The 23,468-nt window shown below is 37.7% G+C and overlaps 1 protein-coding gene across 4 annotated transcripts in view; it reads left to right on the top strand.

The window, feature by feature from the left end:
- Positions 1–23,468, top strand: part of MSRB3 (methionine sulfoxide reductase B3) — a 176,469-nt gene that overhangs the window by 12,677 nt on the left and 140,324 nt on the right. For 2 of the 4 annotated variants that reach the window (XM_025476706.3, XM_035696606.2), the window contains exon 2: positions 17,595–17,721. The exons of 1 other annotated variant lie outside the window; for it this stretch is intronic. In XM_025476706.3, the coding sequence (XP_025332491.1) occupies positions 17,646–17,721 (76 nt within the window). In that variant the 5' untranslated portion in view covers positions 17,595–17,645. Of the gene's footprint in view, positions 1–5,787; positions 5,875–17,594; positions 17,722–23,468 lie in introns of those variants that run through there. One more of the 4 variants, XM_035696602.2, reaches the window with a different exon arrangement.

Raw genomic sequence — 23,468 nt, forward strand, 5'->3', positions numbered from 1 at the left:
GGGTGACGGGCACTGAGGGGGGCACTTGACGGGATGAGCACTGGGTGTTATTCTGTATGTTGGCAAATTGAACACCAATAAAAAAATAAATTTATTATTAAAAAAAAAAGAAAAAAATGTTGAAGTTCCTCAGGGCTCTGACATTTTCTTTTCTCATTGTATGTATTTTCCAAGGCAATCCAGTTTACTCCACAGCTTCAGTTCCATTTGTATAAAATTAACTCCCCCTAAATCTACCCATAGACCAGATCTGTTTCCTAAGCCCCAGTCCTGTATATCACTTGCCTCTACATTATCTCCACTTGGATGGTAGTGTCTTAGGCAACCTTCAACATATCAAAAACGGAAGGGTTTTTTTTTTCGTTGTTGTTGTTATTTTTGTTATTTTTTGCCCAAACTTAAGCCTCCCCTCTTGTTCCCTAACTTACGTAAATGATACTACCATTTGCACAGTTGCTTGAGCCAGAACTGTGAAGTTCTCGTAATTTTTTTTTTCTATTCTCATGTGCTGTATCGAACTTTTCCCTACAATTTTGCGATGGCTTCCTCATTATTCCCCTTTGTTTCTCTGTGGTCCTTATTGCACTTCCCAATAGTATCTTTCTCACCAACATCTAAGCTTCACAGAGGCAAGGACCATGGCGCATTGTTTCTCACATTGTCCCCAGCGTCTGTTAGATAAAGGATGAATGCATCGTGGGCTCGCCCAGTTTGGGAAGTGAGAGGCCTTGTGGCTGACTTTGATGTGTGTTTTTCTTAATCTTGCAGGGTGCTCAAAGGGAAAAAGAGAAAAGTTTAGGTTTACTAGAGTTTACTTTTCTGACTCCAGTGGCCACAGTGAAGAGAGGGGGAAGGAACATCAGAACTGGAGATGGTTGGAGCAAGACGTGGTGCCCTAGAGTTGAATTTCTTTGCTCTGATTGAAGTAGCATCCAGACTTTCCAGGGCAGTTTCCCTAGTTTTCCACATTTGCTTTGTTTTTTTTCAAAAGTCAGGCATGGCAGTGCTTCTCAGATCCTTGGTATGCTAGGCATGAGCATTGCCTCAGAACCCCTGCTTCGTGTGGCTTCCAGTGCCGGAAGGGCTTGCCAGAGTTAACTGTTGGCTCGAGATACTATGCCAGTTATTAAGCTCCTTAGACCCGTGACCTACCTGCGTTCTGGCCTTGGTGCCTATTTAGAAACTGGCCGGATCTGCTGGATTCGCTTTCACTAACTTGCAGGAACAGTGTTTGCACATGAGATGAGTTGGGATTGGCCTTTTCCTCAACACATTTTCTCTGCACTTGGTCTAGCAGAAGTATTTCAGAGTGGGTTTATTCTATTTCAGTTCCCAGTGTGGATGCGCAGTTTCCTTTATATTCTCTTTTAAAGGGTATTTATTTGTATTGCCACCTTTGTGTGTTTGTGTGGTGTGTACGTGTATGCATGTGTACAGTCTCTCTTTATCTCTGCTTTTTAGAGGTTCCCTCTATGCCATTTCTTTGTTTTGTAACTCTCTCTATAGGAGAGTCCTTTTTTTAGTAGGTCCATTTAAATCACTTATATTTTGTGTTATCATGGACGAACTTGATGACATTCCTTGTCCTGTTTTATCCTCTCTTTGTGATCTTTCCCCCTTAGTTTTCAATCGTTTGCCGTATCATTTCTTTGTTTTATTTACTTTTATAGTTCATAGGGATTTGAAAGGTTAACATTTTAGGTTCTGTGACCTTGAAAAAGTGTTTAAAAACATCATTGAACCTAAACTAATGATTAAATTTGGAAAAAAAAAAAGATACAATAGCATTTGATGCTTCTCTGCAGGAGGAGTTTGGATTCTTTTATTTTTTTCTGCTGTGCCTTTGTTACCTAAGATCCACATGGGGCTGTAGATGCACATGGTTATTGTGGAATTGTTATTTTTATATGTTCTCCCTTTCCAGGATTATTTTTATCTTTTTCATTTAATTATATAACATCTACTGCATTTAGTGATTACCACCATACCTTTTATACCTCAACTTTACCATTCTTAAGGATATTTTGATTCATATATCATTTGGCTAGAGTCCATCCTTGAGGTCTTTTTTCCCCTACATGCAGAATATATGCATGCATGTTTCCTGAGCTCTCCTGTTATCTGAAGGAATTATAGAGTGTTATATAACATGTTAGCCCTTTTTTTTTTTTGCAAAACAACATTTAATAAGAATTCAATAAAGTGTAATTAGGAGGCTTCAGAATGCTTGTAGAATAATCTAAATTCAAATAATAGTGTAATTATGAAATATAAAAAGTTTCTAGCATTCTGTTTGGAAGAAAAACCTGGAAACAATAGAATTTATTGGCATTCAAATGGCAAATTAATTACTAAACAAGATTAGTACTGGGAATTCAATACCTCTAATGTGGTAGATAATTATCAGAGTTGTGATGCAAAATTAGTCATAAATCTGAGAACAGTTTTATCTTTGAATGTGAGTACTATTGGTAGTTTTAGTTGAGTTGCAACAGTATTTTCTAACTTTTATTGAGATGTTCAAATTAGAACTAACCAAAAGTTTACCTTGTCAGATTCTTGTTTTATTAATATGTTTGCTTCATGCATGCATAAAGTTAGATCACTCTATATGATTGAAACAGTTGATTACAAAACCTGAATTTTTTGTCAAAGATAATTTTTTTGGGGATCCCTGTGTGGCGCAGTGGTATGGCGCCTGCCTTTGGCCCAGGGCGCGATCCTGGAGACCTGGGATCGAATCCCACGTCGGGCTCCCGGTGCATGGAGCCTGCTTCTCCCTCTGCCTGTGTCTCTGCCTCTCTCTCTCTCTCTCTCTGTGTGTGTGTGTGACTATCATAAATAAATAAAAATTAAAAAAAAAGATAATTTTTTTTGGCAGTCACTGAAACATAATTGCTGTAATAGAAACATTAATCTCAAATTAATCTTAGCTGAATTGTCTGTTAGACAATTGCCTCATTCTTACCCTGTCCAAAACTAAGCTAATTAAACCCTGCCACATATGCACATGCATGCACACATGCACACACGCACATATACATACACACGCTGTCTTTCACTTTCTAACTCTATCTCTACACGATATTTCTTGCTTTTCCCCCTCAGTAAGAGGAGTAGAATTCACTGAGCAATCTTCTAATTACTTTCAAAAACATTATCTCATTTAATCCTTCCAAAACTTAATGAAATTAGTGTTACGATACATTATGTAGGTAAGGAAACTTAGGATCAGAAAGAGTAACTAATTTGCTCGAGATTTATGAGTTGAGCTAAGTGATGGAGTCAGAATTTGAACCCAGTTTGGACTCTTTCCTGTTTACCACATTGCCTAGATACAGCATAAGACCCTAGTGGAGGAAAACAGAGAAACAGAGGGAGTGACGTTTGAGCTCAGTTCAATGAAAATATTTATTTATTTATGGATCTTGGCCTAATATCTTCATTTAACATCTGATAATGTGTTTTTTAATTTAAATTCAACGAATACATATAGTGTATTATAGTTTCAGAGATAGAGTTCAGTGATAATGAAAACATTTCTTGAGCCTTTATTTTACAGGGGTGTATACCACAGACTACTCTCAAGGAGTCTGGGGGAGAGGCATACATAAAAACCTGAAACCCTAAAATGCAGTAGTAGATATGGTAATAGAGGCATTGAAGTAGGAAGTAGTATAGAGAAGAATTGGTTCATTTTCTGATGGAAGAGATGAGGAGAGGGCTGAGGTGGGGGGAACAGCCATAAGGGAAAGTTTCCAAGAGGAAATGATATCTAAACTGGGTCTTGGAGGTTAAAAATGAAGAGTTCATTCCATATGTGAGTATATGGGTGGTATGGTGAGTGTGGAAAAGATGTGTGGGAAATGATAAAGAGCTGGCTATCATCAGAACATTTATTTATTTATTCAAAATGTACTTATGGAATGTCTACCAGGAGTTAGTCAATGTGTGAGGTACTAGAGACAAGGTAAAGAATGAGAGAGTTCGTGTGGCATATAGTGTACCAGGGAGTGTTGATGGCTGAAGTTATACAAGTAGGAGGAGAAGCGAACCTGATAGGTCTCAAATGCCACGGTAGATTGGTTGAATTTTCCCCTGTAGGTGCCAATGAGTATGGAAGACATGAAGCCAGGGGTATTGACATGGGCAGAACTAGTACAGAGCACTTTTGCAGCTGTAGGGAAGGTGGGTGTGAGGGGAGTCAGATTGAGGCAGGAAGACCAGTAAGAGGCCATTACTGTATTTTAGATGAAAGGTAAAAAGAAAAGGGTGTATTTGAGCAAAATCTTGGAAATAAATTGGCACTAACGGCTTAGTGTCAATTGGGGATATGAATGGTCAAAATAGACAATGATTGAGGATGACTCCCAGATTTGAAGTTTACTGGCTGGGTGCATGGGAGTAGTTTTTAACAGGCTCAGGAATACAGAAAGAACAATAAATTAGTAAAGAAAGAAACAAATTGAGTTTACCAAAAATAAATTGGTAAAGAGGCAAACAAATGAATAGTTTGAGATGCATGTGGAATACCCACATTTTTCTTCTTCCTTTTTTTTAAAGTGGTCTCCACACTGAGCATGGAGCCCAAAGTGGGGCTTGAACTCACCGCTGTGAGATCGACTTTGAGATCTAGACCTGAGCTGAGATCAAGAGTCCGACACTTAACTGACTGAGCCAGCTAGGCGCTCCCCCGCCCAAATTCTTTTAAAACATAATTTAATCACCTAAAATTAATTTTTAAAAACCCGCTGTAGAACATTTTGCAAAAATATTTCATTTCTTTCACTCTATGATCTCATTCATGACTTCTCTCCCGAGGTCAACATGGTATCAAAGGATAGCTGATGGAGGTCATTAAGATTTATCTTTCAGTGTAATAGCAGTCCATTTTCATAAAATTTCTCCTTTATCTGCCCTATCAGATTCAAGCCACAACACATACTATCATGAGAGTTTTATTTCATAATTTTCTTACTTTCTACAATAGAAAGTACACTTGGAGGGGAGGAATGCTAAAATTTCTGGTACAAGAGCAAATATTTATTTGAAGTTTCCAGTGCTAACACTTTTCTTTTCCTGGAATGGTGGCAAAGTTCTAACTTAAAATATTTGAAACATGATTTAGGGACACATATTTTTAGGGCTTGTATTCAACTCATTAAAAATAGTCTGGTAGTGATAGATATAGATGCTGTAGTTTATAGTTCCAGGCGTAGGATTTAGTCAGCCTACATTAGCAAGTTTTTCTTTAGGTGAAATGGTCTGTTCCATCTTTTTTGCACGTACAAGCTTTATTTTTATGAAAAACCTGTACATGCATCTTGGTACATGGGAACTTAAGATGAAAAGCAACTGCCTCCAACTCCACCCCTCCCCATCGCGGTCTCACTCTTGTGGAGTAATGTTTTTAAATCATTCTGGTAGTTCCCTAATTTTAGTCAATATAGTTCTAGTCCTGCTTCTTGATTCATCTATTTTATATGATATCCAGTCATGAGAAGTAAGGATCTATCTCTGTTCTTTCTTCTCTAGTTTGTCCACCACTGTTTACTGTTGTTTTGACTTTTACATTTTCCTTATTGTTCACTTTTATAACAATAACAATAAATAATATATTTGCTCCTCAGCTTTGGATAGGCTACCTGCCAAGCAGTTGTGACAGATTCCAGGGAGAGTGACTTAGATAAATCAGCAGTTTATTTTTCTCCTGCAAGAGCCCAGGGCAAGTAATCGCCCACTGGTGGATAGACTGGTGAAGAGCTTTGCTTCATGACCTGCTAAGTCTGTCTTTCCCCTCAAGGAGCTTCCATCTCAGGGTCCAGGCAGGCTGCTACAGTCGTTGCCATTTCCGAGAGGAAGAGGATGGCTGAGGTAAGGGGCTTTGTCTGTAAAGGAGGTGCCTCGATCTTTCGGCTTATATTCCATTGGCCAAAAGTGAGTATCATGATCTCAGCAAGGGAGGCTGAGAGATGTATATTCAGCTAAAATTTCAGAGGGTTCTATTACTTCTATTACACAAAGAAGGAAGAATGGATTCCGAGGGTCAATTAGCATTTTCTTGTCTAGTTAGTATCTCCTAACAATACCTTATCAGATGAGGGTCCTGATACTCTTACCCCCTTCCTCTACCTCTCCTCCTGGCCTTCTGTACATTAAAAAAAAAAATTTTTTTTGCCTTCTGTACATTTTGTTAGCTACATAAATTTTCTTTGTGTTTCAAAATGAGATGTTACTACTGTTTATCTTCTCTTCTGAAACCACAGCCACATCTCTGTATATAGGTGGTCTCTAAAAGCTCATATTGTTAATTCCGTACGTATTGTTTACTTATTATTTACTTTCAGGTCAAAAAAGTGAGCTATTGCTATAGTTCCTTCTCCTTGGGTCCAGTGATCTCTGTTCCACTGGAAAGCATATACATTTTTCTAGCATCATGGCAAATGGATTGTTTTTTTCTTCCTCTTCTTCTTTTATGGATTGAAATCAGGGCACTGTATTTCTGAGGTCTGCATCTGGGCACTGACTTGTTTGGTCGGTAAGAGAAGCGGCACTGAATGTGGTGAGTGCTCAGGGAGCTCAGGGAGGGCCTCAGGGAGCTCAGTCACTTCAGGAAATGAGATCTTTCTATTCCGTCATTTTATTATGACCAGAAACTACACGGTCAGTTTTGCAGCTGAGTGAAGACTTCAATCTTGAAGGGTTGGGACTGGTTTGTCATCCAAGATGCTATGGGTCTCTCTTAGCCTTTAATATCTTAATGTGAGAGGAGAGCCTTGTTTTCTGACCAATGTAAGAATCTCCGTGGGGTATTTAGGAATAGAAGGGAAGATTAAGAGAGAATCAGGGCTTTTCAAGGTGGTCTCATTGTCTTTGGCACTGGACTTCTCATCCTTCCAGATCCTGTTATTTTCCCAAACAAGGACAGCAATCTGAAGCACAAAAGTCCCTACCCTTGAGGAATTTTTCATGTGGTACCAGAGATTAACAGAGATTTCATTTCAAATTTTGGCTCCCATCATTTACTGGCCTTATGACCTCAAGCACATTGTTCTCTGGATCCAAGATTCTGCTGGAACACATAATCTGCAAATCCCAATGGGTTAAAACACTGAAGGTTTATTTCTTGCTTGTATTGCATGTTCACTATCAGATGAGGGACACTGCCCTAAGTCTTCTTGCTTCAGGATCATGGCTAATACAGCGGCCACCATCTAATTATAGAACATTGCTGGTCACTGTTGAGAGGGCAAGTTCTGGACAGTCTCACAGCAACAATTAAGTGCTGTGGCTTCAAAGTGACACACATTATCATTTATGTTCACAACTAATGACATGGTCTCACTCAATCACAGGGGGGCCAGGAAGTGCACTCCTAACTTGCCTGAAAAACAGAGAGCCAGAAATACTGGACAAATAGCACTAATCTACACCATATAGGAAAGCCCACCTCAGGGTCGATAGGATTAAATGATATATACCCACATACAAAATCATCTGGTGCAGGTGCTCAAAAATGTTTCTCATTAGTAGTAATATCAAATAAGATATATGCGTGCACAGTATTTGAATAATATGTTAAAGTGCGGCTAAAGATTCTTTCTTGCAAGCTATCTAAGGCTGTATCATGATGTATGTGAAAGGGCCTGTAAATTAGAACAGTGTGCAAATGCAAGTTGATGTTATGCAATAGGTGTAGAAGATGCAGCATTAGAGCGGGATTCGGTGTTAGAGCTAGATCTTGACGTGGTTGAGGTTGTAAGAGTAGGTAAGATCAACAAGAAAGAGATTAAATCATGAGAAATACAGAGGGCACTGAAGGGGTAGCTCTGGTGCATTATCCGTTTGAAAATCAGAAGCAAATACAATGCAAGATAGAGAATTCAGGGATCCCTGGGTGTCTCAGCAGTTTAGTGCCTGCCTTCAGCTCAGGGCGCGATCCTGGTGTCCTGGGATCAGGTCCCACATCAGGCTTCTGCATGGAGCCTGCTTCTCCCTCTGCCTGTCTCTGCCTTTCTCTCTCTCTCTCTCTCTCTCTGTGTGTCTCTCATGAATAAATAAATAAATAAAATCTTAAAAAAAAAGATAGAGAAGTAATTTCCAGAAAAGGAGGAAGAAAACGATACCGTATAGTGTCATAGAAAAATCGAATGAATGTTTTCAATAAGGAAAGTCAACTATGTAAAATGTCATGAGGAAACATTGACATTCACATTCTATAAATTCCATGGGGGGGTATTAATAAATAATCAAGAATATTACTTAAGGAAGGAAGTTGTGATAAACTCCATGTTTACATCTGAGGTTTTCAAAGCTCAGAGCAAAACTTGCCAAATGAAACCTAACTACTCAGTGAGAAAGTTTGAATTTGAACTCAAGTACTAGAAAAGCAAAACAAAACAGTACTGTGTAAACACAGCAAAATGAAACAGTCATACTGAAAAATTCTGAAGGCATTTTTTTTTAGTAATCAAAAATGATTTATGTGGGTTTTGCTTGCTTCTTGTCGGCACTTTTTAAATATTAAGAAAGACTTATTAGATGAAACACATATATAATATAGAAGCTATGAGCTGTGAAATCAATGTACATTTTAGAAGAAAAAGATTTGTGTTTTATATTGGAGATAGAAGTCATAAAATATTACTGTGAGATTGAATAAATCCTTGTATTTGACTAGATGCTTTTCAAAACAGGAGTCCCTGCAAAAAAAAAGCATTTAGTAAAGTTACAGTTAATAGCAGAAGAAGATGTCCATAATTCTATTTTAATTATACCATTGGTATACCCTAACGGACACAGTGTAACCTTTGCATTGTCAATATTAGGTACAATTCTTTATGTCCTTTTCTTACTTTTTATGTGAACTGAATAATAAGGAAAATGCAGATGCCACAGTATGAAGACGAGGGATTTTAGCCTAATATTTTCTCCAACTAGCTGTCTGACCTTTGACAAATCTCTTTATCTCTGTTTTGCTGTTTATAAAATAAGAGGTTTAGATCAGTTCATTTTTTTCGCCCACTTTTTTTTCCCACTGGGATACACACGATGGGTGATATTTCATGAGCAACATACTCAGAGTCATACGGCAGATTGTGATTATAGACTTGAGGAACAGATGGTCTAGGCTGCACATTCCTGGTGCGAGTTCTGACTCCACTCTTCTCTCTCCCACTCAAGAATTTATGTCAGAAAACAAAATGAGGGTGACATTGTTAAAGAGATAACTCTAAATACATCCTAGTTGTTTTCTTTAAAACCTTATTCTCAAGATTTGGCATCTGAAGTTAATTTTTAACAAATTACTTGTGAAACACCTCATAACTAATATTTTACCTGTGGTGGGTGGTGACTTCATGTTCAAAAATTGATGTATTAGGTGTTCTCCAGGTTTTTTCTTTTCTAGTTCTGAATCTATTTAATGTCACAATTCTGTTATTCTCAGGCATTTCCAAAAGGTCTAATTCTTTGGTTACTCTACTTGCAGGCTTTTATTGGTAGAAACTACATGAATTAATGGTACCATGTACGTGATGTGGGTTCAATAAATGTTGAGTGAATTTATCAACAAGTTAATTCTCCTTTTATAGATATGACACTAATTCAGAATTTGTTTTCTTGTCCCTTAGCAGGGCATATAATTTTGTGAATTTTAAATATTGATGCTGAGAAAATTGGGTTGTAGTGCTCTGATTGTTACTTTCAGAAATCTGTCTTGAATATCCTCTTCACTGTGATAAAATAGTTTAAAAGTTTGCCTTTGTCCGCAGACTAAATGAAATAGGAGATGTATTAATTACTTCGAGAAGTAGTAAGAAGCCTAAAGAGACAACTGATACTGTTTTCTAACCATTTGTTGTTTCTTAAACATTATGGGATAAATTATACATGTATTTCTCTGTTCATTGTTCATTTGTTCCACAAATATTTATTGAATATTTACTGTGCTGGCTATGTGCCAAGCAATGTGCCAGAGTAGCAGTTTTTAAAGTGTGGGCTGAAGACCATTAGAGTCTCTGAGACCCTTTCAAGGGAATCACAATGTAAAAACTATTTTTATACTAAGACATTATTTTCTTTTTTCATTGTGTTGATATTTGCACTGATGTTGGAAATGCAAAAGTGGGTAACACTACTGGTATCTTAGCATGAATCAAGGTGGTGGCAACAAACTTTACTCATAGTCATTCTATTTTTTTTTTTAACATACACATGGTGGGGGAGCCATTTTCACATAAGAATGGCCTTGATGAAGTAAGTAATAGCATTTATATTAATTTTATTAAATCTTGACCTTGAATACCTATCTTTGTAACATTCTGTGTGAAGTAATGGGAAATACACTTTTATAAAGGGCTTTTATATACCAAAGAACAGTGGTTGTCTCTAGGCAAAGCACTTAGGCAATTATTTGAAACACCAGTTTACTTGACAGATTGACTAAGAGACAAACTTGTGGCTATTGAGACTTGGATATTTTTGGCATGCATTTTCTTAATGAATGAAGTGATCCTGTCACTTTAAGGAAAACAACTGTCAGTATTTGTTGGCAATGGTAAATTCAAGCTTTTAGGTAAAAAATAAAATGGAAAACTTGTGTCTACCTCTTTCAGCTTGCTTGACAGCTTCTCAGCATTTAAAGACTTTTCTGATGAAATCAGTGGCGATATTAATGAATTTTGATAATGAAATATTGATAATGAAATATGTCAACTTATAAAAGATCTACATATAATCCAATGAACCAATGTTTTTTAAATAAACATTGTGTGATGTTACAAAATTATGCAAAGTTAGAAGACCCATTCAAAATGCAAGACCATTGAGTTTTAATGTAATTGTATGAAATTACATTTGTTTATTGGTAAAAGTTTCAGACTATCATTTGTTGAACTTTAGTGTAATATTAAAGAAGAATATCTAAAATTTTCTGGAAAAGTTATTAAAATATTCCTCCCTTTTCTAAGAACTTAACGAGTGAGGCAAGATTTTATTTGTATATATAGTACAACCAAAACAACATAGCACAACAGATTGAATGCAGAAGTAGACATGAGAATCCAGTTGTTTTTTTTGTTAAGCCAGATATAAAAGAGATTTGCAAACAATAAAAACTCATGTTTTGGATAATACAATTAAGTTTTCACTAAAGATATCATTTAAAATGTGTATCTTTTACTGTTGTTACTTTTAATGGAATAAGCAAAATTTTTAAATTACTGTTTTATTTTTTAATATAGTAAATATTGATAGGTATAACCATATAAACAAAAGGCATCTTGAGTCCTTGATAGTTTTTAGGAGTGTAAAGAGATCCTGAGATCAAAAGTTAAAAAATGAAAAAAAAAAAAAAAAAGTTAAAAAATGGCTAACCCCAGAGATATTTTTTTAAAAAGTTCTTTATGCAGCTCTTCTTTGGTTCCCAACACCCTCATATCCCTGCCAATTCCTCCCCCAAAGTTGGAAGCAATATTTCTTTCCCTGTAACTCCATGTATTTTATTTCTACCTCTATTAAGGCATATTTCTAGCATATGTGTTATTTCCATCTAGGCTAGTATATTTTTTGATAGCCCAGATTATATCTTACATCTTTGCATATTCATCAGCTCTTAATACATTGTTTTCTATAGGAACTTACATAGATGAACTGAGTAACTTTTATAAATTCCTTATCTTGAAAGTGTTATCTCTAAGTGGTTTGGAAGACCGATTTAGAAATCTGAATAACCAGAGTCCTGGCTGTTTTTTATAACTAATATAAACAGATCTTTGCTTAACAAAAGGGATGCCCAATTCTAGCTAATGCCCTGTTGGTTGCAAGAAGTAAAAGACCAATTGAACAATTTATTCAACAAACATTAGTTGAACATAAACTGTACTAGGCACTGTGCTGGTAAGAACAATATTTTTATAGAACTTTATAGTGGACGTTTAGATTAGCAGTTCCCAAATGCTGGCCCATGATGAAGCTTCTTTTCATAATGACATGAAAAAGGCAACAATAATGAAAAAATTTCCCCACAAAACTAAACATATTCTATTCAGAAGATTGTTTTCCTCATTCTTGGTGTTAACAGGCTTTGTTTTCTGATACTATGGTGAGATTAGGGTTTGGGGCTTTTTGTTTTTATTTTATCCTTATTCGACAAAATTCAAATTTGTCAGTTTTCTGTTGACCCCAGCGGTTTTGGGGGAATATTTTACTTGCCTGTGGAAAACCACTGATGTAGGCATTCCTTTGGCATTTATTGGAAAGAGATTTGACCTTTAGGTTTGACACTTTAAATCCACTAGGACAATCAGCTCATTTATTCTGGAGCTAATTACCAATTTTGTGAGTTCTCTGGATTCCCTGTTTATATCATCTCTCTTTGGCAGTCTATTGTTCAACTGCAAGGAAAAAAAATAAAAGGAAATAAAAATAAACTCAAGCCAAAAAACCAACAAACTAATTTTAGTCACATTTTTGGATGACAGACTTCTGGGGGAAAAAAAGATGGAGAAGAAGTAAACATTTTTGACCAAATAGGACATTTGAATTATCTTTGGATCTCAAGTCAGATTGCATTTTCAACTTCCCACCTTCTTATAGGAACTGCTAACTCCTGTGAAAGAACCAACTGGTTTTAATTCCAATTATCACCTTTAAGCACCACCATTAGCCGTTGAGATGGCAGAGATGGCAAGGTGGGAAATGATGATCCATGGGATCGTTGTCATTCCTCCATTCAGCACATCAGTGGTTGTTGGGTGCCAGGTACTGGGATACAAAGATGAGAAAGATACTGTCCCTGTGCTTAGGAATTTTATGCTCTAGAAGAGGGAGACAGAGACGTAAGCCATCAGTGCCCTGGAGATTGTTGGGAATGTGATCGCATGCGTGGTCCCTCAGTGGGGAGCGGAATGGGAGAGGTTGGGAGTGGTGACAGGAGGAGTAAGGATATGGACTGAAGAAAGACGTGGAGGTTTTTCTGTGGTCACAACCATTTGAGAGGCACCCAATGAGACAAGCAGATATTTATTACAAAGCCTCTTGGATTTTTTATATGGGATAGCTCTTGAATAGCATGTCTATAGTATTTGACTACAGACTTGTTTGAGAAGGTATCTCCTGTTTCTCAGGACATGGTTTGGGAAACCCTGAAATATGCACTGGGGAATCATCAAGAAGTTTTTTTTTTTTAAGGATTTTATTTATTCATGAGAGACACAGAAAGAGAGGCAGAGACACAGGCAGAGGGAGAAGCAGGCTCCCTGTAGGGAGCCCGATGTGGGACTCGATCCCGGGACTCCAGGATCATGCCCTGAGCTGAAGGCAACGCTTCAGCTCATGCTGAAGGCGGACGCTGAAGGCAGGTGCTCAGGCACCACCCAGGTGCCCCTCATCAAGAAGTTTTAATCAGGAAATTATAGACAATTATGTAATCTAATTATATTCTTAATATATAGTGTGTACTGCTCATTAGCTGTTGGTCAGTCATTGTTTTTAAACCACCAGATTATTTTCAAAATGATGTGCTGCATACCCTGGGAAACTAGAGAGATGCATCGGATGTGTGTCTGGCATTAAAACATAACAATGTTGATTATTTATAAATGTTATTCCCCTAGGCAATTATTTGGGTGAAAGGCAAAACAAAAGTGAGGAAGTTGAGGATAAACATGGGGAATTAGAGATTTTCTGAGTGGTCCTCACTCAGTGCTAATTTCTACAGAGTGTTTAATGCTAATTCTTTCCTCATAGATTATCACCCCTCAGATGCATGTGCTTCCTTTGCCTCTTTTTGGGCTAGGATTGTTTCTGGCTAGGGTCCTCACCCAGGCGGCTCAGGGAGTGTAAAAGGAAGAAAGCTGCCAAATTGAAACTTGAGGTTTTTTTTTTTTTCTTTTTTTTTTTTCAGGCCATAGTGGGGGTGTATAGCTGTTGGGTTTTTTGTCCTCAAAAGTACTACATTAGCAACATATTGAAGCTTTGGTATATTCAAGTGGTGTCAATTCCAGGCATCTTTAAGGAGATATCCTAAAGTGTATCCAAGGAGTTTAGAGGAAATTTTTGAAAGTGAAAGAGAAAAGGAAGTTGCATCTGGTGGAACAGAAAGAGCAAATCTAGAAATCTGGGAATGTTCTTCCTTAACTCCTTACTTGTTTCACTCAGTGTCAAGGAAGAGAATCTTCAAATAATCTTCTTGAATCAATTGAATCCTTATTAAATGTTTATTATCAGTCACATTCTCTAGTAGAGAAACATAGAGCCAGTATTTTGAGTGGACAGCTTCCGACTCCTCATTGCCATTGTGTCGTGGTCAAGAGCACTGGGTCCTGGAACTAGATGGCCTGTGTCAATATCTGTTAAATCCTTCAGTCCAGTTACTTAAGGGCCCTGGTCTTCAGTGGCTGTAGGATTTTAGTCAAATTACATAACCTCCCTATGCTTCAGTGTCTACGTCTAAAAATGGAAAGTAATAGTATGTACCTCATAAGGCCGTGAGGATTAAAGGAGCTAATAAATTGAAGTGCTTAGAATAGTGCCTGGCACACGCCAAAAGTTTCATCAACGGTTATCCGTAGGATATCTTTATCCTACCATTTTCACTAGGGTAATATTTACTGTGGAAATACATCAAAGAGTAGTAAGTTTTGTGGCCTAAAATAGAGTCTGTCTTCAGAGACTGGCCTGCTACCTCTAACTAGGATTGGGTGTAAATGGATGGTTAGAAATCTCTAATTCATATAATCCAAAAATATAGCAAATGTTTGTACATGTAAATAATAATAATAGCTAACATTTGCCGAGCATATAGCGTGTGCCAGGAGTTGTTCCAAGGGCTTTTTTTACCAAGTCACTTACTGTAGAGTTAAGGGAACTGAGGCCCTGAGGGCGTCAGCCGGTCCCCCAAGGTAACACAGCTGCTAGGGCAGGGCCAGGGTCCCACCCAGGCCATCCGACCCCCGACTCACACACATCCACTGTGAAGCCCACCTTCTCGTGCAAATGTGTTCTGTATTTTAGATCTCTTTGTCAAATGCTTCGTTTCATTTGTTGCAAACGTAAGTGGAAAAACATTAAAAATTGATTTCGTTAAACCATTGCAGCATAAAGACGTTTCTCTGTTCTAGAGAAGGGTTGCTCGCACCTCCCATATGAGAGCCATATCAATAACTACGATTGTCTTGTTCCACTGACGTGTATGAGGTTGTGAGTCGGATTTCACTGAGGCATCCAGACGCACGCGTGCATCTCTTAGAACTGCTTCTCACTTCACATTTTAGCGACGTATCTCCAGAGGGGTGTGTGAGTGAGGTCACCTTACATGCATTTTGCAAAATTAGCTTCTTTTTTTGCTATCATTAGGGTTAAAGCATCAAAAAAAAAAAATTAGGGTAATAGCAAAGCTTAGCTTATGAACCGTGTGCCTTGTAGGATTTTGACACGGACAGTGTTGGGATGAATCCTGCTTTTTGCGGCCTTGAGTGCAAAGGGCGAGCTGCCCTGCCAGCTCGCCATCCTTTGGGCGGCCATGCATCCTTGGTGCCCACTGCCAGCTCCGTCTGGGTTCGCTTTGAAAGGAGACCGGGCAAAAGTAAGGTGCCACTAGATGGAGCCCTGGCCATTTGGGTAGGAATCGGTGCAGGCGCCTGGATGCTAAATCACGCAGGCATATCACGCTGGCGGGGCCCCTGGTATTTGAGGCTCTCGGCTTTTAATTGTAGAATGCATCTTTGTTCTTTGCCTGACCTGTGGAGTGACATCACTCCCTTTCTTCCTGTGCGCCGGCTTTGACACAAGCCAGATGGCCCAGGCCATCGGGAGGCGCGCAGGCCGCCTGGTACAGCCGCTGATGAAACAGGACAGGAGGACGTTTTATGGTCAGCCGGGGGAGCACGAGGAGGCTGCAGCTTGGCTAAGTGATTGCATTTATCGTGCGCACTCCATTCCTCTCGGAGAAGGTCACAAGGAAAAGAAAATACATTTTTATTTATAGCGTTGTGAGGTATAGACCTTTGATCTTTTATTAGCCAGTAGTCTGCTCCAAAGGAATGCTCTTTCCCCGGCTCTGCAGTCACTCGTGAAAATGACATGTTTATTTATGTTGAGTGGTTCTCGGGGGCTGTGCACCGTGACACTCACCTTCCCTCTTCCTCCCTTTTGTCTCCAGTCGGTAACACAAAAATGTTTTAGTTTCGTCGTGAGTTTAGTTTGGAGAAGTCAGAGTTCAGGTATGTTAATACAAGCAGCTCTCCGTCAGATACACTCCAGAGTGATTTGGGAAAATCTATTCCTGTTTATTATGTGTTTGTTCTTCAAAGATGTCAGAAGAGACCAGGAACAGACTTTTATTCCAGGGGTGGGGGGGGGAGGAGGGCCAGGAAATGAATAAGGCATTCCTTCTACATCCATTTTTGGACATTTAGTGGTTAAGGTCACTTATAATGCCAATTTAAAATAGATTATTACAAGTCAGCATGAGTATTTTCCATCATCATTCAAAGTTAAGCTTTAGCGATTTAAAGATCGTACAGAACTTTAAGAAAATCCTAACAGCTCTTCTCCAAGGTATTTTATTTTATTTTATTTATTTAATTTATTTTATTTTATTTTATTTATTTTATTATTTTATTTATTATTATTTATTTATTTTATTTTATTTTATTTCATTTATTTTATTATTTTATTTTATTTTATTTTATTTTAGTTTAGTTTATTTTTATTTTTTCCCCAAGGTTTAACACTTAACACAATTTTGAGATTCTAACACATAGTCTCATTTCCCAAACCTTCCAAAACATTTTTACTCTTCTTAAGGCGAGGCTGTAAGTATTATTCACACAGTTGACCTTGGAATTATAAATGGTAAAATGGAACGAAAGTTCCCATTTGCTGTGCTTTGCTCACGCCTTGCACTGTCTAAAGTGAAGTCTCCTAGTTGTTTGTAGATTATTTGGTTCCCCAAGAAAAAAAGAAAAAAAAAGGACCAGAAAAAAGAAACTCTAACAAAAGGAATCTCTTAATCTTACAATATTTTACAGTCTTCTACAGGGAGAGAGATTTACAAATAATTGCTGGAAGGAGGCAGCAGGGTGTAAGGAAAGGACGTGGCTTTGCAGGGAGATACAGCAGAGGTTTCTAATCCTTTTTTTCCACTGGTTATTTGCTTTTGTGCCCTTGGGCCTTTGAGCCTCGATTTCCTCACATATTATTGGGGGATAAAAACCTACCCCCTAGGTTTATTGTAAGAATTAAATGATACAATGTGTATATTGGGCCCCAGACAGTTCCTGTCACGTGGTACGAGCTCCCTCCATAAATGCTAATTCTTTTCAAATGTTTTAAACTTGGTCTCTTTTCTGACCTCTTGCAAAATGTGTTCACAGATTACACATTTATATCGTGTGTATTTTATTCATGAGACATAAATAAGTCTAGGTTGAAAAGAAGCTCACCACCTGGAGAATAGGCATTTGAACTTGATCACCATTGTGTGTATGTGTTCAGTTCCTGAGAAAACCGTAACCATCAATTGTGCGATGAATGTGTTTAACATTTGTGATGTTTTAATTTGTTTTTGTTTTCTTTTTTCTCCTACTCAGCTCTTGCGCCTGTTCATTGCCTTTCGTTCTGTTGGTGAAGATATCACAGTGATGTCTGCATTCAACCTGCTGCATTTGGTGACAAAGAGCCAGCCAGTAGCCCTGCGAGCCTGTGGGCTTCCCTCAGGTTGCTGCTTCTTGTCCTGTACCTAGTGAGGGCACTGGTCTGGGTGGGTGTTTCTGCTGCAGGAAATGATACACCAGAATGCTGTGCTAAATTCCGTATTCTTTCACTTGGGCCCTAATTTGAAGACGGAAATTGGTTATAAATCACCACTCTACTTTGACTAACATTCACTTCCACAAGCCTTACAACCCTTGGAAACATTGTCCAGTTTCCTTGTTTGGCCTGTAATTGTCACTAATATTTCATGATATCTTCTTGTTCTTTAATGCACACTACACATCTGAAAATCATAATGTTCACAAGAGGCTGGCAGTCTTCATAAGAAACTGCCCCAAATCACACAAATAGGATATTCCATCTTGTTCAAGGATAATGAAAATGCCTTTCATTCCACATGTGGCAATGACTTTGGGAAAGGAAAAATGAAAACGAACAACTTTAGTTACTTATTTATTATAGTTAAGAGGAAATGATGTTCTACTTAACGATGAAATAAACAGAACAAATATAGCATGCATCAGCTGGTTCTTGATTTAGAACCACTACACTTTCTAAAAATGTGATTTTAAGCATGTACTCAAGTGAGGGAGGAGAGTCCAAATTTCATTATGTGCCTAGGGTGTAAATTTAATATTTTAGATTTTATTATGAAAATCACAATGGTCAGATATTTTCTGTGAACATTATTTTCAGTATCATTTATATTTTCTATTAGTGTACATATCTCTATTACTATATTGTATAGAGAATTGAATTCTATCTTGTTAAACATTCGTTGAATATTAACTGTGTGTGCCAGGCATTGTGTGAAGCAGTGAGGAGGATGCAATGATAAACCAGATCAAGGCGATTTCTTCACTAGCACAAGGTGGAAATGGCACTGTGTGAAGACCATTGAAGTGTATGGTGATAGAACTAAATAAAGAAAAGGTATTTATACCTAGGATGTTAGGGGGATTCAGAGAAGAGGATGGTCCTAGCTCTTTGGTTAGGGGAAAATTTTCTTTTTTTTTTTTTTTTTTAAATAGAAGGGCCATTGGAGAGGACAACCTTTTTTTTTTTTTTAAAGATTTTATTTATTTATTCATGAGAGACACAGAGAGAGGCAGAGACATAGGCAGAGGGAAAAGCAGGCTCCATGCAGGGAGCTAGATGTGGGACTTGATCCTGGGACTCCAGGATCATGCTCTGGGCCAAAGTCAGGCACCAAACTGCTGAGCCACCTAGGAGCCCCAGGGGAAAAATTTTTGTAAAGGAGGGGAGGTCTCTGAAGTTTAAAGGAGGGCTTCATAAGGAGGATTTAGTTTTTAAGCCAAATTTCAATCAGTTATCCAAAGAGTGGGAAGGACAACTCTAGGATATGGAGTAGCATGGGCAAAGCACGAAGGCCTGCAAGAGCAAGGTATGTTCAGTGAGATACAGGTTATTTAATCTGGCTAGATCGGGTGGGTAAGGGCAAGTGCTAGAGGGAAGGAGGGAAGGTAGCCAAATCACGAAATGCCTTCTATGACGTTTTAAGGAATTTAAGACTCGGGGAAGGGAGGAAAGGGAGATAACATGACTTGATTTGCATTTTATAAGGAATATTAATTAAGTATAGTGGAGGAAGGTCAGTGCTGGTTCCAGAAGGCTGGGATGGCAACTTGATTTGAAGGGTGGCTAAAGCCTTTGTCTTGAAGCTGTATTTAAATAGTAAACACATGTTGTTGTTGTTTTATAACATGGATTTTATGTTTATTCGTGATAACTTGAGAGGCTAATGAAGCTCGATGCATGAGGGCCCCAATGATTCTCAATTGTTTTGCCTCTCTGAGCCACCCATGCCCTTGCAGTGACCCCACAGACAACACTGGAGGAGTTTGAGGCTGGAGGGACTCTTGAGATGCTGAGAACCTTAGCAGTGGTCACTACAGGAGGTTTGGAAAGAAGGGGGATGGGGGCTCCTGTGTGGCTCAGTCGGTTAAGCACCTACCTCTTGATTTCGGATCAGGTCACGAACTCAGGGTCTTGAGATGGAGCCCTGTGTTGGGCTCTGTGCTGGATGTGGAGATTGTTTGGGATTCTTTCTTCCTCTCTGCCTGTGCCCCTCCCTTGCTTGCCCTCTCTCTCAAAACAAAACAAAACAAAACAAAACAAAACAAAACCACAGAAAAAAACAAAAGAACCCCCCAAGCCCCAAAAAACCAGACCAAAAAACAAAGAAGGGAGACGGACTTGAGAGATTATCAGTTTGTGGAACTGACAAGGTTTACCTGCTGAATTGTGCATGAGCTTGAGGGAGAGCATCCATCAATGTAGGCCCTGTGCCATGCGGAGCCTCTTCCCAACTATATATCATCTACGACAGTGGGAGTATGAAAGTTATTTAGTTTATACATAGCCATGTTTTCCACTGACAAAAACCCCAAAGTGCGAGAGCACCAGTAGTGTTCTGTAACATGAGTTTTCTATACGCAGAGGAGGCTAAGTATTTATGGAATCACCTTATTAATAAATAAATTAATTAATGGTGTATTCCTCAAGATATTAGAATCACGGAATTGACGGATTTCATAATGAAATTGTTTAATTGAGGTATAAGTGTCTTTAAACTTTGGTATCAAAATGGCTCAAAGATAAATTCAACGAAGCTGGCGATGCCCAAGCCATTGCCGTGCCGTGCTTAAACACACAGGTTCTGGAGGCTGACTGAATTTGAAGTCTGGCTTTGTTCCTTACCTAGCTGTGTACCTTGGCGTCCTTGTTTGTAAGATGGGAGTAATAATAGTATTCATCCGAAAAGTGGCTGTGGGGATGAGATAGATTAGGATGTGAAAAGTGCACAGAACAATGGCTGGGATTTAGTAACCACCATATAGAATTGTTCACTGAGTTCACTATAGATACCTGTAGCTCTCTGTCATCTATCTATCTTTGTATTTTCCTAGTATAATAGACTTTTAAGAACATTTAGATATGTCCCATCCTTCATTTAACTATTTTCCCTTTAATAGAAACTACAAATGCACTTTCTGTTTGAGAAGTAACCATCTCGATCTGTTGTTTTTAGCTCTTTTACTTAAACATCCTGCTGAACCAGAACGCAAGGCCTATAAATATACAGCACGTTTCTTTTATTCTTACTGTCCAGTACTGATGGAAGCCCAAAGTGTCTGTCTTTCTGGCTTGCAAATCCATTTTAATTTCATAGAGGAATTGGCTAGAAATAGCACTCCATAATGCCTTAGTCTTCAAGCACCACTTACTTTTCAAAGTTCTGTGAAAGTCAGTCTTCCAACATTTACATATTTTATGAGTTGGATATTAGTAAAATTGTTACCATCCAATTCTCTAATAGAATTTTATACAGGAATGTTGAAGAATTAGTAATGAGACAAACTATATTTTGAAAAATAAAAGTGAAGTTGAAATGGGAATGCTAGTCTCTATTACTTCGTATAAGTAGGAAGGGAAGAGGTCAAAATTGGAGATATAGGAAATTAAGGTAAAAGTCTGGAGTCTTGCTTTAATTTACTGTTCCCTGGTCAAAACCCATTACAACAAAAATCTCTGTAAATCAAAAAGATTTCTGCTCCCTTGGCCAGGACTCTACTAATTTCAGGTATTATTCAATACAAAATAATTCCAGAACTAAAAAGTAATTGGAACAGGCTCTTAAAATTGATTATAACTGGATTGACCTGTATGAAGGCCATATCCCAAAAGAGTGACCTATCATTTTTCAGCCTTGACTTCCTTTACTTCTTATTTTTTTAATAAAGCATAATTTTAATTTAGAGCTTATTAAGTGCATCTGAGTTATGGTTCACTCATGTTTGTAATTAAAGGTAATTTCTTTCTGTCTCAGAATTTTTTCTTAATTTCCTATAACAGTTTCATTTTGTATTAAAAGAGCACTGGGAGAGGAGTCAGAAAACCCTAACCACAGCCCTGTCGTTAACTTGTGTGACCGTGAACATGACCATAAACCTCTTTGGATCTCAGTCTCTTTATCTTTAAAGCAAAGAATTCAAATTAGATCATATATTCAGTTCTGGGATCCTGTGATTTTATTAACTGTTATTTGTTTTTTACTTTTGGCTTTGGCTTAATCAAATCTGGAAACTCAGTACTTAATTAATGGCTGGGAATTTATAGAAGAATCTGCTAGGTTGTGGTGGGAGGACAGAAATCTTTTCCACAGTTGAACATTAGAATTCCTTACCACTAAATCAAGACGGAAGCATTATCTAAGGAGGGATTAGGAAGCACAATTTTATACATAGTCTCAGTGCTTGATAAAAATTAAGTCTAATTGTAGCTTAGGGTAGATAGCATGGTAGCTTTCAGCCAAGTGAGAGAGTATTTGTCTAAATAGTACTAATTACAGTGATAAATTATACTTTTCTCTAACATCACACACATACCATGCGGTTGTTACTTGACTTCATTGGTGGATTTAACAGTCATCCTGAATTGAAGAGCCACATGGCTGTTATGTAGTTTGTAAAGATATCATAATATCCTAACATAGAAAATAGAAGTCTTAAAGAGAGATATTTTTCAAGTGGTGTTTGCGAGTCAGGCTATCATCTATATTACTAGAGCTCTCTAGAGCTTAGCACAATGCCTGGCACTTAATAAACATTTGTTAAACGAATGAATAAACATTTGGAAAGTTTACATGTAGGTGAAGTGGTAGCTATGACAGAAAGTACAAATTTATTTGAGAGTCTTTTGCATGGGAAGATGAAAAGTAAAGTTCATCGTTTGGTTGCCTTTTGAATACATTATGAAAAAAACAATTTCTCATCTCTTTTCTCGCTTTGTTGCATTTAATACAATACAGTTGATATCATCAGTATAAAACACATTGTGGCCCAACCAAAAGCAAAAAAGTAGTAACATGGATTCATTGTAGAATACCCAGACTTGCTTTTACTTTTTCTCTCAAACTGTTTGAGTTTTGGTGGTAGATAAACTATTTGAGGAAGGGAATAAGTACACATTATGCTTATTATGAGAATTAAGAATTCCGGATCTCTTGATCACTTTTCTCTGGAGCAAATTAATGTTGTTTGTTATGCTTTAAATTTTCCATTTGTAAAGAGTAACTACAACAGACATGCACCAAAGCAACATCCATAAGTAAGAATAACTGCTATCCAAGTTTGAACTGGCAGTAGTTCATTAATGGCATCTGATGTTATATTTATGTACCTTTTTTAAAGAAAGAAAAAGAATTGAATTCTTTTCAATTGAAAGGATGAACCATCTCCATGATTCTTTGATTAAAGTTATGCCTCTCCTCCCCCAGAAAGTACATCTGGGTACCTACACACAATTTTTCACATAATTTCCTTTTGGGGGTTAGATGTTCTGAGAAACCCTTAAGGGAGGGCTCTTTGACCACAGGTTCAGAACCTGTGTTCTAAACGATACACATGAAGCCAACATAAAAACTGATTAGAACATAGCATATCTGATTTCTTTATTGATACCACCAATGGAATTCTCTCCCACCTGTTTAGATTAATGCCCACCATTGTTCTGTTTCACCATTGTCTTACATGTTCATCTTACCCAACTTCTTTGATCATATTAAAAGGCTTTGGGGGAGATTTTTTTGAAAAGAAAAAATAGTATTTAAAAATGGACATACAAATTTCAACTCACGTAATTCACAGAATAATTTGCAATTAATTGATTGAATTGTACCCACTTTTTCCGGTAGATGGCACTAGATTTACATTCTTTCACAGCATGCA

Source organism: Canis lupus, chromosome 10 (assembly GCF_003254725.2).
Source record: "Canis lupus dingo isolate Sandy chromosome 10, ASM325472v2, whole genome shotgun sequence".
NCBI classification, from domain to species: domain Eukaryota; kingdom Metazoa; phylum Chordata; class Mammalia; order Carnivora; family Canidae; genus Canis; species Canis lupus.